Source organism: Myotis myotis, unplaced genomic scaffold (assembly GCF_014108235.1).
Source record: "Myotis myotis isolate mMyoMyo1 unplaced genomic scaffold, mMyoMyo1.p scaffold_m19_p_6, whole genome shotgun sequence".
Lineage (NCBI taxonomy): Eukaryota > Metazoa > Chordata > Mammalia > Chiroptera > Vespertilionidae > Myotis > Myotis myotis.
The window spans coordinates 77,920,409-77,934,307 of NW_023416368.1; the positions used below are offsets into that span (position 1 = coordinate 77,920,409).

The 13,899-nt window shown below is 58.6% G+C and overlaps 1 protein-coding gene across 4 annotated transcripts in view; it reads left to right on the forward strand.

Annotated features, from left to right (window-relative positions):
- Positions 1–13,899, forward strand: part of ARID3A (AT-rich interaction domain 3A) — a 40,706-nt gene that overhangs the window by 3,845 nt on the left and 22,962 nt on the right. For all 4 annotated transcript variants that reach the window (XR_004968340.1, XM_036314178.1, XM_036314179.1 and 1 more), the window contains exons 2-3: positions 19–648; positions 2,532–2,859. Coding sequence is in view for 3 of the 4 variants with exons in the window: in XM_036314178.1 (XP_036170071.1) it covers positions 269–648; positions 2,532–2,859 (708 nt within the window). In the remaining variant the exon portion in view is untranslated. The remainder of the gene's footprint in view (positions 1–18; positions 649–2,531; positions 2,860–13,899) is intronic.

A 13,899-nucleotide genomic window follows, 5' to 3' on the forward strand; every position in this document is an offset into this window, starting at 1 on the left:
CTCTCTTACTGCCCTCAGGTTTCTGCAAACACGTGAATGAACTGGATGCCAGCCACTGCTCCTTCGTGCCCGGAGTGAGAAGGAGGTGCTGCCTGTTGGCATGCCCTACCAGCCCTCAGTCTGAGCCGAGCGGCCCCCACCCTCCGCCACCCTGCACTGCCCCGGCTCCCCCGCGGCCCCCACACTGCAGTGCGGCCGGGCCCCCTCCCCGAAGGGGCCGCCCCTGCCACCCACCCCTGGTGCCCGGGGCGGCCCAGCCCGCAGGGCCATGAAGCTGCAGGCTGTGATGGAGACACTCCTGCAGCGGCAGCAGCGGGCACGCCAGGAGCTGGAGGCCCGGCAGCCACTGCTGCCTGAGCCCCCTGGTGGCCCCCCAGCCCTCTCCAAGGCTGCCTCGGACGAGGACAGAGACCCCGAGAACACCCGAATGCAGCAGGCACAGATGGCTGCCCTGGCCGCCATGCGGGCTGCCGCCGCTGGCCTCGGATCTGCACCCAGCCCCGGCGGCTCCGAGGACGGGCCCCCCAGCTCGGAGGACGAGGACACTGCCCAAGAGGGGCAGCCAGGCTCACCCGGCCGAGGCAAGGAGGCGCCGGGCCATGCCGAAGGCGATGGGCACTTCGAGGATGTGGGCTCTGATGACGACCTGTGAGTGAGGGTCTGGGGGCCTTGTGCACTGAGCGGTGTCTAGGTCTTGGTGACAGAGTTGTAAGGGCCAGACAAGGCTCCTTACGGAAGTGCCACCCTTTAGAGCAGTGACGGTGAACCTTTTGAGCTCGGCGTGTCAGCATTTTGAAAAACCCTAACTTAACTCGGGTGCCGTGTCACCTATAGACATTTTTTGATATTTGCAACCATAGTAAAACAGAGACTTATATATATATATATTTTTTTAAATATATTTTATTGATTTTTTACAGAGAGGAAGGGAGAGAGATAGAGAGTTAGAAACATCGATGAGAGAGAAACATCGATTAGCTGCCTCCTGCACATCTCCCACTGGGGATGTGCCCGCAACCCAGGTACATGCCCTTGACCGGAATCGAACCTGGGACCTTTCAGTCTGCAGGCTGACGCTCTATCCACTGAGCCAAACTGGTTTCGGCAAAGACTTATATTTTTGATATTTATTTTATATATTTAAATGCCATTTAACAAAGAAAAATCAACCAAAAAAATGAGTTCGCGTGTCGCCTCTGACACGCGTGTCATAGGTTCGCCATCACTGCTTTAGAATGTTCTGGATGGCAGTGGACATGTTCTCCACATGCACTGTCTACTGAATGTGAAATGTGGCCAGTTCAGAGATGTGGTTGAGGATTAGTGTTTGTAGCTTTATTTCATCTTAAACAGAACTAGCCACACACGCCCAGTGGCCCCATCACCCAGCGAGGCTACAGCAGATCCAACATCAGGGGCAGATAAAGTTGGTGGACTGGGTAGGACTTGCACAGGGTGGGCATTAGTTGGCTCACGGGGGTCTGTGTTTCACAGGAGTCTAATGTGCACCCTGAACTGGGTGCTGGTGGGATCCCAGTGGGATCTTTCTGGGAAGACTTAAAAATTTTTTTTAAATTGATTTGAGAGAAAGAGGAAGGCGGAGAGAGAGAGAGAGAGAGAGAGAGAGACATCAATCAATCGGTTGCCTCTTATATGCACCCCAACTACGGATCGAGTCCAAAACTTGGGTATGTACCCTGACTGGGAATCAAACCCACTGCCTTTTGGTGTTTGGGATGATGCTCAAATCAACGGAGCCACATCAGCCAGGGCGCTGGGAAAACTTTTTGTTGGTTAACCCTCACCCAGGGATATTTTTCCATTGATTTTTGGGGAGAGTGGAAGAGAGAGGGAAAGTCAGAAACATCGATGTGAGCGATATCAATTAGTTGCCTCCTGCACAAGCCCCGAGCCGGGGAGGAGCCTGCAACCAAAGTATGTGCCCTTGACCGGAATCGAACCCGGGACTGACACTCTATCCACTGAGCCAAACCAGCTAGGGCAGGAAAACTTTAAAAAGCGAAGAAGTGGGGCAAGTGCAGGTTGTGATTGGGACTGTCAAGAAAATGAAGCAGAGGTGCTCGGAGGGGGGTGGCTGGGGCCAGCATTAATTTTCTAGAATGATGGGCAAAGTAGTGACAGTCCCTAGGAAAGGCCAGGAAGCCTGGAACAGCATGCCGAGTAGAGGGAACAGCCTGAGCAAACGCCCTAAGGAAGGAACCAGCTTAACATTTTCAAGGCTCAGCACAGCAGCTGGTGCAGCCGGGAGAGGCGAGGGGGAACCAGTTAGCACTAGGCAGGGACTGGGGTTTATGTCAAAGGAATAGCTACAGTTGGGTCAGAGCTAACTGGGACCAAGAGGTGTATGGCCCATGCTCTGCTTCCAGGCCCTCTCAGCAGCTGGGGCAGGTGAGGCCCAACCTCCCCGTGTTGAGAGAGGAAACCCAGTCTAGAATGAGGAGCTGGCTTTGCCCTGGGTCAGGGGTGAGCTGGTGCCTTCTCTCCTGACCTCTGCACTCTGCCTGTCCCAGGAAGCCAAAATGGGAAGAGGAGGAAGAGGAGGAGGAAGAGCTGGAGGAAGACTTGGGGGATGAGGACGAGGAGGAAGAGGAGGAAGACTATGAGGATGAGGAGGGGCTCGGGCCCCCGGGCTCTGCTGGCTTGGGCCCTGCAGCCCTGTTCCCCCACAAGGCCCAGCTGCCCCAGGCCTTCCGCAGTGGTGACGGTGGGCCCCGGGTGCTGGGCAGCCAGGAGCGCCCAGGGGCTGGCCCAGCCCACCCGGGAGGGGCTACCCACGTGGTACCCCAGCTGCAGCCTCCTGACCACGGGGACTGGACGTATGAGGAGCAGTTCAAGCAGGTAGGTCGTGTCATGTGCCGTAATGGGGACAGTGGAGGCAGGGCCCACCTGGCTGTTACTTGGGTTCTTCCAACTGGCCCGATGGCTGGCTTTTACCTCCCACCTACAAGTGCCAGCTGGATGCTAGGGATCCCATGGGTGGGCTGGCTGTTAAATGCATTAATATGGGGGACGCAAGCCAGGAGAGAGAAGTGGGGGCTCTTGATGTCTGCACCAGAAGGACAAGCGGGGGGACAGAGCGAGGAGACAGGTTCAGAGTGGAGGGAATGGCCAGGCAAAGGCTGTGCAGTGACCTAGCCGGGCCTGGTTTGTGGGTGTGCCCGGTGACGCGGGGCTGGAGGCCTTGTCGGCCCGGCCTCCTGAGTGGAGCTCAGTGTATGGAGGCCCAGGCGGTTGGTTGAGCAGGAGGTGGCCACGTTGTGTGGTTGGTGTGGACGGCCAAGCACCCTGGGGCTCTGGAGGGGCGGGGAGGAAGCCGGCCATTCTGGTGCCTTTCCAAGGGCGGCCAGGGCAGAGGAAGTGGCCGGGCGGGGCATCCTTTGAAGTTGGGCCGAGCTGGGCTGGGCAGATGGAAACCAGATGGCGGCCTCGGCGGCCAGTGGGGCTTGCATTCCATCCTCGGCCAGCTGGGCCCTGCCCCGACCTCTAGGAGCGGCTGGAGGGGACCTGGCCTCCCTGGCCCAGAGCCCAGCCTTGCTGGGGCTCCACGGGCTGTGGCCTCCGGGTAGCTCCCTCCCAGGTGCCGGCTCCAGGATTGGCTGCGAGCCCCTCCCAGAGGGAGGTGAAGCCCGGCCACCCTGTGCTGGTCTCCAGGGACTCAGAGCCAGTAGCTTCTCTCTCCGCTCCACTTGGAGAAAAGGATGCTGGGACTCAGGAGCCCTCGGAGACTTGCGTTCAGGCCATCAGAAACACTCACCGATGAAGTAAAGACCTGGAAATTGGACCCATGGGGGCGGTGTTGGGAGTGACAGGGATGGAGGAGGTGGGAAGGCGGAGGGTTGGCACTGCAGGGTTGGCCAGGCCAGTTTCAAGGACGGGAGGGAGTGTTAAACACCCCCTGAATGTGGCCACCAGCCTGAACCTGCATGGAGGACTGACGGCCTCACCCTGCTCCCTGCCTCAGTTTCCCTCCCTTTGGGAAGAAAACCCTTGCCAGGTGGCCGCTCACCCCATTCTGTAGATGAGAAAACAGGCATGGTGTTGGAAGCAGGTTCTGCAGACGCTGAGCCCCTGGCGTCCTCTGGGTTCAACATAACACAGACGGACATGTTGTAGGCGAGTCATGTTTACTTAGCCACCAAATATTTGCTGTCTGCCCTGCACACAGCCCTCAGGCTGGGAGTCACAGCTGGACAGACGCCCCTGCCTCACAGCATCACAGCCAGGTGGGAGGGGCGAGGTTGTGCGGCCCTCGGGGCATCAGAGGTTGACAGAACCCCTGCTCCCCTGGCCCCAGCACTGATGGAGGTGGGGTGGCGTTGGTGGTCAGGCCAGGTGGGGACAGGGGTTAGAAGCCCTGACCCCAAAGACCTTTTCGCATGTCGGGAACAAAGAGCCTCCGGAGCCATTGTCCCACTTGTCGGGGACGTGACGGTGATGTCTGGGGATACACAGGGTCAGGTCACAGTTTCTGAGGCCAGACGGTCAGGGAGCTTCAGTGTTACAAAGTCACTCTCATGGTTCCTTTCTGTTGTGGGTGGAGAAGGTCAGTAAACCAGTAAATGGATAATAACATGGGATGTGGTCGGCGTTTTTACAGAGGAAGCAGCGAGCCGCTTAGAACGTGACCTTTGGGCTGAGCCTTGTAGGAGAAGGAGCCAGGCACACACATGGAGGAATGGTGCGCCTGGCAGAGGAAACAGCCCGTGCAAAGGCCCTGCGGTGGGACCCGGCTTGGCTTGGGCATAGGGGCCAGACATTATTGGTCTGGGTCCCAGAGGTGATGGGCCTGTATTCCGAGACGAGGTGGGCCGAGGGAGGTTTGGGGCCACCAGGGGCCTGCCCTGTGGTGCTGGAGCTTATTTTTGCCCGTTTATGGCAGGTCCTGCTGCCGGTGCTGCCTGTCCACCCAGCTAGCCAGGCACCTGTGCAGCCAGTGTCAATAGTGGCTTGGGCCCAGCCAGCTTGGCAGATGTTGGGGGCCGTGTTGACTCTGGCGCTGCCCCACCCCCTTCCTGGCACGTGGCAGCCAGCCGGCCGGCCATCCACTTGGCATCATCTCTGCCTCTTCCTCCCTGATCTTGGCAGGGCCTGTCTTCTGCCCTGAAACCCTCGACAGCCTTGACATTTCACTGTCGGCTGTAGGTCTGGGGGCACCCAGGCTGGGGAGGGGCCAGGAGCAGTGGGCTCGTGACCACAAAATCTCTCCTGGAAAACCTGGAGCCCCCAGGGGCCCCCCCCAAACACATACTCTCATGAAGCTCACCCGGAGCTGCTGGCTGGGGATGAGGGTGTGTGACAGGCCGTGATTAGGATCTCAGCCTCCTGGCGTCGGATGTGGCATCTGGTGACATCCTGGTGGCTTCCTGTCACCAACACGGCCATGCGTGGGCTTTAGAAAGTGCCATTGTGGGATTTTAAATCGGCAAACTCTTCCTCACAGATCTTCAGCCGCTAAAGGATTTGAATCCTTTGTCTTAAATCAGTGTTGGCATTTTCAAACAGCTTTATTGATAGAAACGTTGCGTGGTACATAATTTCACCCATTTAAAGGGTGCAGTTCACTGGTTTTTAGTGTATTCACAGGGTTGTGCAGCCATCACCACAATCAATTTTTGGGCATTTCATCACCCAGGAAGGAGTTGCATCCCCTTTAGCAGTTCCCCTCATCCCCTTCCCCAGCCCTTGACCCATTTTCCGTGGATGTGCCTGTCCTGGGCATTTCACAAAAATAGAATCACACGCTGTGTGGCCTTTGGTGTCTGGCTTCCCTCACTGAGCGCCATGTGTTCAAGGACCGTCCCCATTGTAGCGAGTGTCGGTGCTCCGCTCCTTTTCGTGGCCGAGTGACATTCCAGAGTGTGGATGGGTCCCCTTGTGCTTGTCCACTTCTCCGTGGGTGGACACTTGGGTGGCTTCCACCTCTCGGCAGCGGGGAATCGTGCTGCTGTGAACATGCATGTTCATGTGCAGGTTTTTGTGTGAACACAGGTTTTCACTTGCCTTGGGTGTGCACCGAGCAGTGGGCTTTCTGGTTCAGACGGTGACTGTGTTTGATGTGTCGAGGAGCTGCTGAGCGCTGGCCACAGCTCTGCCCCATTTTGCATCCCCCTGCCGTGCATGAGGCTCCAGTTTCTCCCAGTTCTCACCAGCACCTGTCATGCCTGGTTCCAGCTGTGTGTGTGTGTGTGTGTGTGTGCGTGTGAGTCCTGTGGCATCTCAACGGTGGTTTTGATTTGCATGAAATGTTGGGCTGCTTTTCCCTGCTTTCCAAGGTAATGTCTGCTCACCACATCACCTGTAAAGGAGGTCAGAGATGCAGAGATGACAGTTTTGCCTAATATATGTCGCTTAACTGTGCCACAGGCAGCAGGTTGCACGGCTCATGTATGTCTCGTGTGTATCCTCTTGATGCCACGGGGGAGGCATTGCCATGGCCCCTGTTGTGCAAATGGGGAAACTGAGGCCCATGCCCTGGGGGAGGTGTCAGAGCTCGGACGGGATTCCAGGGTAACCTGGCCCCGCACCTGCCAGAGCATTCCTTGGGGAGTGGATGGACCGTCACGGGGCCGGGGCCACTGGCTACGGGGTTGAAGGGAAGCCTGGCAGCTTTATCGAGCCTCCGTCTCCTTCATCTGAAACGGCAGCAGCTGGTCCAAGGCGTCACACTGAGGCCTCAGGACCCAGTGCCTGGACACGGTGGGCACTTGGGCAGAAATAGCCACCAGCAGCCCCTCACCAAGGGCCCCATCTGGCCTCCCCCATTCCCCGGCCTCCTGGGGCCCATTTATTCCAGGGTTGTCCTCCTCTCTGACACATGTGGCCCTGGGTATGGGTTTAGGGACTGGGAGTTGAAGCCATGAGTCTCAGAGGTGTCCTCAGCTAGAGGACATGTTTTTTTTCTTTTTTAGAAAGAAAAGGAAAGGTTTTATTCTGCGTCCCCGGGCGACCCACGAACCCCAAAGACAGGGCCAGTGGATTCCTAGAGGACATGTTTTGAGTTCATTTTTTGTTCCAGAATTAACACTAGACACCATACTTGTGGGGAGAGAACATGGACTGCTTCCATCAAAGCTCGAGGCTGACAGCCCCCACCCCAAACTGGCCAGTGTCGGCCATGGTTTTTCTGGGCCTGTATCTACCCACGTGTGCCCAGACATGTGACCTTTCAGAGCTGTGGGTGGCTCCACCCATTGTTCAGCCGGACACTGCTTTTGTTTTTGTTTTTTTGTTTTTGTGTTTTTTTTTAAATATATTTTATTGATTTTTTTACAGAGAGGAAGAGAGAGAGAGAGTTAGAAACATCATCGATCAGCTGCCTCCTGCACATCTCCCACTGGGGATGCGCCCGCAACCCAGGTACATGCCCTTGACCGGAATCGAACCCGGGACCCTTCAGTCCGCAGGCCGATGCTCTACCTACTGAGCCAAACCGGTTTCGGCTGCTTTTGTTTTTTTATTTATAGTCTAAAGCTTTACATATGTCTCCCCCCACTTAACCGCCGCCCCTCCCCCCCAAGCCATTCCCACCCTGGGCAAGCCCCCACCACCCCAGTGTCTGTGTCCATTGGTTATGCTAATATGCGTGCATGCAAGTCCTTTGGTTGCTCTCTAACCCCCCTCCCCTGCCGTTTGTCTCTGGACACTGCTTTTTGTAGGTGTTTTCATGCCATCATCGCTCAGCATCTGACTGTCGGGTGAGAATGTCCCAAGTTGCCTGGTTTTTGTTAGCTCCATGCAGAGTTCCCTTGTGGGGCTGACACCAATGTTGGTCTGCTTCTCTGTTTCCGTGTTGTAAACACTGCAGTGAGCATCTCTGGCCTGACCGGAGCTGCTTGGGGTGGGGTGGGGTGGGGTGGGGTGGGGTGGGGTGGGGTGGGAGCTGGAATTGCTGGGGCTCAGGGAGGAGGTGGCAGACATTTTCTTTATCCTGCCTGGCAGCCCCCCAGGCTGGGGAATATGGATCAGGACACAGGTATTCCCAGTCCTAAGGGGGTCAGGGCTGGGCTAGAGGAAGAGGATTGGAAGGAAGGCTGCCCAGAGGAAGGGGCATTGGAGCGGGGGCTTTGCAGGGCATGAAAAAGTTTGCCAGGTGGGCAGAGAGGGGTAGGGTTTGCTTCTTGGAATAGCGTGGCTGGAACATAAAGGGGAACGGAAGAGGTGGGAAGAATATTAGGGCAAACCAGAAGTAGGCTCACAGGGGGTCTGGGCAGGATTTAGGTGGGGAGTGGGGGAGATGCTGGGAGGCCTCTTCAGGAGCCCACGGGCCAGGCAGAGGTGAGAGGCCGGCATCACAGCTGAGCCTTTTGGATGGGGACAGAGGATGAGTTAGAATCTTCCCAGTGGAGGAGGGCATTCCAGGGAAAGGACACAGCCTGGGCCAAGGCCAGGTCAGACACTGGGTTCTGAGCCCAGCACGTTCATCCGGTGTGCCTGAGACCGAGTGGGCCAGGGGCCAGGCCCCGTGGGTGCTGGGCCAGCCAGCTCTGGCACCAGGTGTCTTCCTGAGGCGCTGGGAGTCCTGGGAGGGGTATTGGGAAGCCCCTGGGGAGCCCAGCCCTCCCTGCCTAGGGCAGCGCCTGCCTCATCAAAGCTGCTGTGGCTGTTGGCTCAGAGCCAGCTGGGTCATGGCGGGTGCGGGGAGGGTGCTTGCCCGCCAGCCCCTGGCACCATGCCCCTGCCCGTGCCAGCCCTGGGAACCACACTGACTCAGCCGGAAGAACCTTATCTGTCCCCTATGCTGTCACCCAGCCACAGGGTCACCACCATGGGGTCACCGCTGTGGCCTGGCCCCACGCCCACTGCCAGCTCCCCACCCTGGTGGCGCTGCCAAGTGCCCAGCCACGCCTCACGCTCTCTAATAACACACGCGGCGACGGAGGGAGCGGTGCCTGGCAGGCAGTGTCCTCCCCGAGCGCCCAGCAGGGAACGAGCGTGGGCGAGCCACGTGGGGGCCGCCTGCTGGCAGGGTGTGTGCGTGTGCACGTGGGTGTGGGGACGTGGTGGTGCATATGGTTTCGTGGGCTGTGGTGTCCCGTCTTCCCAGGGCCCTGAGAGTGTCGGGGTCTGTTTGCCAGAGCAGGGGCCCCGGGGACATTTGAACCCTCCTGTGCATAACACACGCCTGTGCTTGTGTGCGGCTGTTGTGTGTGTGTGTGTGTGTGTGTGTGTGTGTGCGCGCGCGCTGAGGCCATGTGGACCCATCTGCAGCATCTTTTTTTTTTTTAATTAACTTTATAGAGAGGAAGTGGGCGGGGGGGAGGGAGAGAAATATCGATGTAAGAGAGAAACACCAATCGGTTGCCTCCCGCACTGCACCCCGACGGGATTGAACCCGATACCTGGGTCTGTGCCCTGACCTGGAATCCACCCGCCACTTTTTGGTGTACCGGACAACACTCCAACCAACTCAGTCGCACTGGCCAGGGCGCATCTTCTATGTGTATCTGTCACCTTGGGCACATGCTCAAGTCCTGATGTGTGTGTATGTCTGCATGTGCTTACCATGTGACGTGTCTCCAACTTATGTGGACATGTTGCTGAGTCCGCCCTGGGGTCCGGACACACTTGGGGGTGACTGGGTGTCCCAGGGTGTGCTGATTCTGGTGCCTAGAGTGCTCCTATGTCTATATGTGATGGGGTGACAGTCTCCTGTGGCTTTGTTTGCACCTGGCCGTGTAGGTGGGGGTCTGCAAGCACACACGTGTAAGAGCACCTACACACAGCCAGCTCCCACAGGTGCCTGTGTGTGAGCCTGCGTGCCTCCCCCGCCCTGGGCTCCTCTGCCCTGTTTAGCGTGAGGTCTCGGTGGTGCCCATTAGCTGTTAACCAGAAAGTCAGGTCCCCTGGTCAGTGGATCACGTTGGCAGCCCAGGAGCAGGTCAGCTGCCCTCGCCTGCCTGCAGTGGATCAGACTGCAGCGCTGACAGGGCCCAGGGGCCTTGGAGACTCCCACCACCCTGCTCGATCCCTTCCCCTCATGTGCTGTGTGATCTTAGGCAGGGCTGTGCCCTCTCTGATCCAGGGCTTGGCCCACTCTGTGCCTCAGTTTTTACACTTGACAGAAAGGCCCTTCAACCCCCTAAATGTTCTAATTCCCACAGCCAGCACCACCTATAGTGATGTGGTGGGGAGTCCCCCTCACCCTTTGTTGTGATAGCCCCGCACCCCCATCACAGATGCTGTCACCATGTCAGGTTGCACTCCATGCCTGGTCAGGGGAGCAGCTGGGGGTACTGGCCGGTGGGTGGTCATGCGTGGGGGCGGGGTGCAGACCGCCCCTTTTCTGACTGCCTGGCTGCGTTCGGCCAGAGGACAATTAGGGGTCACAGGGTTAAATGGTAACCAGCCTGCCTATTGAAGGCCTCAGCTCAGGACTTGGCCTTGCACTGTAGTCGGAGCTGGCAGGGGTCTCATAGGGCGGAGGGGTGGGGGCCAGGGAAGGTGCAGTCAGTACCGCTCGCCACCCTTGCAAGCCCCTCGGCCCCAGGGGCCCCTGCAGAAGCGGATCTGGGATGCACTTCTGTCCTCCCAGACGAAGGAGACAGGTCTTTGCAGATATAATTAGCTAAGATGAGGTCAGATTGGAGTAGGGTGGGCCCCAAGTCTAAGGACAGGTGTCCTTATAGAAGAGGAGACACACACAGGGAGACAGACAGCCACGGGAAGAGAAGGCAGAGGTCAGGGTGATGCTGCCACAAGCCCAGGGACACTGGAGCCCCAGGAAACTGGGAGGCGCAGGAGGGACCTTCCCTGGAGCCTTGGGAGGGAGCGGGTCACCTTGATTTCAGCTGTCTGGCCCCGGGACCATCTGGCCCTGGAACCGTGAGAGAATGAATCACTGTTTAAGGCCACCCCAGGACATAATTCAGAACCTGAAGCAGGTTTGGACCCCTGACATGGCGCTCGGATGGGCACTTTCAGGGATCCAGGGCCTGCTTGGCACATGATGTGGACGGCCCGGCCCCCACCAGCTGCCCACTCTGCTTTGGGAATTGGTTTGAGTCAAGGAGACCCCTACTGTCCCACCCATGAGGTCGTGGGACTGGGTTCAGGCAGAAAGTCAGGCTGTGCACCTGTGTGCACGTGGCTGCGCCCGGTCCTTCCACAGATACACATGGAGCACCTGCCGTGTACCAGCCCCCATTCTGGGCACCGGGGACGCATCTGTAAAGAAAACAGACAGGAGTTGCTGTCGTGCTTCTACAGCCTGGTGTGGGGGCGGGGGCGGGGACCCAGTGGGCCAGGTGAGCGCGGCGGCCAAGGGCAGGCTGTCTAGGGCCATTATCTTCGAGCCAGAAAACAAGGGTGTGTCTGTGTTTGTGTGTCTGTGTCTGGGTGGACGGGCGTGTCCAGGTGTGTACTGGGAGACCACATTAGGGTGGGCAGAGCCGTGGGCACATCAGCAGGGTCTGTGAGCCGCATAGAGGCCCAGGTTGGGGGGCTGTGTGGCTCTCTGGGTGGGGTCGGGGCTGGCGGTTTCTGTCGGGGTGGAGTTGTTGAAGTGGTGCGCGTGAGTTCTGCTGGTCTCCTGGGGGGTTGTCTGGCATCTCTCTCCAGGCTGGTGTGGCCAGGAGGGGCCATGTGCCTCAGTGCTGTGCCCCGTGAAGGGTCTGCCCCATGGTCACCCTGGCCTCTGTCCTGTTAGGCTGTGCTCCCAAACCCCCACCCCGAATAGTGGTCTGAGCTCATCGCTACAAATGTGTCTCGTCTCGGGCTTGGGAGGCCCCCACCCAAGAGGGCACCTGCCCAGGCTCCAAGCCCCCAACAGAAAGGGCCCCCCATTGCAGACCAGGCAGGGGCTGGCTGCCCCTTCCTTCTGTTCATATTTAATCCCCTTCTGTGATCAGCTCCATGAATTCTTCTCTGGGATGAAGGCTGGGTCAGCTTCTCTGATGGGGGCTGGCAGGCCAGGGGACACCCAGGGGGCTGGGACCCTGCCTGCATCTGCCTGTTAATGGAGCCTCCTGGTTTTGCTGTCTCTCCCCCATGCCTCTCTGTCTCTTTCCCTCTCTGTATCCCGCCCACCCATCCCCCCTATCTCCCCGCCCTTCCGTTGCCCCATAATTCCTACTCAACTGCCACTTTCCCAGGGCCAGCAGGCTGGCGAGTGCCCTGTGGATGGGTGTGCATGGGTGCCACCCTCGCCCCGCCCTGCTCAGCCATTGGCCTACCTTCCCCCTCCCCGTCCCCTTCAGTGACTACTAATGGGTGCCCGATTCTTGGAAGGGAAGTGGGGCCTGTAGTCACTTCTGGGTTATTCATTTCGTTGTCATCACCATGCAGGGTAGAGCCTAGCCTTACTGAGATGCAGATGGCTGGCTGCTGGCATTTCATTGTCATCGTTACTGGTTACCGTTTACCTAGTGTCCTGGAGGAGGAGGAGGGGCGGGATGTGGTGGGTGCCAGTCAAGGGCTTGCCAGGGCTGCCCAGCTGACATCTCCTCTCCTCCATGCTTCCCTTCAGGAGAATTTTCTGAAGGAAGTGGGATGTTCTAGGAGTGGGGCCCTCCTGCGGCGCCCTGAGGCTACTGGCCACCAACGTGGGTCCTCAGGTTCCTGTTTCTTGCCCTCGGCCTGCGTCTGACAGAGGCTTCCTTGGGTGTTCCCTGTGGGCACTCCAGGGCCTGAGCCACTGGGGCCCTTTCCTCTTGAATCCTGGGTGGGAGGCGGGAGGCAGCCTTGTTCCTTCCTGCTGTATCTGCTGCTGCCCGTTACAGGGGACCAGGTCAGCTCGGCTGGGGCACGGTGGCGCGTGTCCCCTGGCCGCCCACTCCTGAAGCTGCCGGCACTGGCTGGGTGTCTGTTCGGAGAACCTGGGCTGGGAGTGACGGGGACCTCACTCCCTGGCCAGGTAGAGCTTTCTGCACAGCTTCAGCCACTGGGAAAGTCCCTCTGGTGTGTTCTGGGACTGCCTGGGGGCCCGACTGCAGGGAAGCAGGGCTGGTTCCTTTCTGAGGAACCCAGGACAAGATTTTTAATTCCCGGGTGCCAGGCCCTGGGCGCAGGGCTTGGACCCGAGGCCTCTGCAAGCCGGCGTTCGGGATCACGAGACTGTCATGTTTGGGTTGTGCAGGCCTGGGATCCCCTGTGAAATGCCCCAGGGTCAGCGTGGAACATCCGATTAGTAATTGCTGAAGGGGAGGAGACAGACTGGATTTGGGGCTAGCTCACCCCGAGCCTTGGCCCAGAGCCCCTGAGTGTGAGGGGTTCCTCCCACTTGGTGAGGCTGATGAGGCGGGTGCACCCTGCCGCCATCCCAGAGGCACCGAGGGGCTGTCTGGGCTCCACCTGGGTTTGAGTCCATCTTCATGGTGTTCTCTCAGTACCTCTGTTTCCCTGTCTGTAAAGTGGGGTCCAAATTGGATAGTGGTCAGCTAGGGCCAGGGCTGTGGGTAGGGGGCCCCCTGGATTTGTATGCCGTTTGCATGACAGCCTGGGACGACCACCCTCTGCTCCCCTTCCTAGAAGTGTCTGCTGATCCCTGTCCTGAGCGTTTCCTCGATGCCGGGCCTGCTGGTGTCCCCTGTGGGCCTTAGTTTCCCCACTGTGACGCGGGGCTGGTGGGCCACCAGCCTTGTCCTGCCACCAAGGTGTTTCCTCCTGTTGCCCCTCCCCCCAGCCATCTTCCGAAAGCCAGACCCTCCTCCCTGTAGACCCTGCTTCCCGTGAGTCCCTCATCTTCACCTGGACGCCCAGGTGCACCCCTGCCCACTTCACAGATGGCCCTGGTCATAGGCAAGGCTGACGAGAACAGGAGGGGGTTTGGGGCTCAGGGCCCTACTCCAGAACCTTGCGTTCCGGAAATCCAGAAAGATTTGCCTTCGTGTGTGCGATTCTGTGACTTGTTTCTAGAGCTTTTTATTAATATCTGTGGTGGGT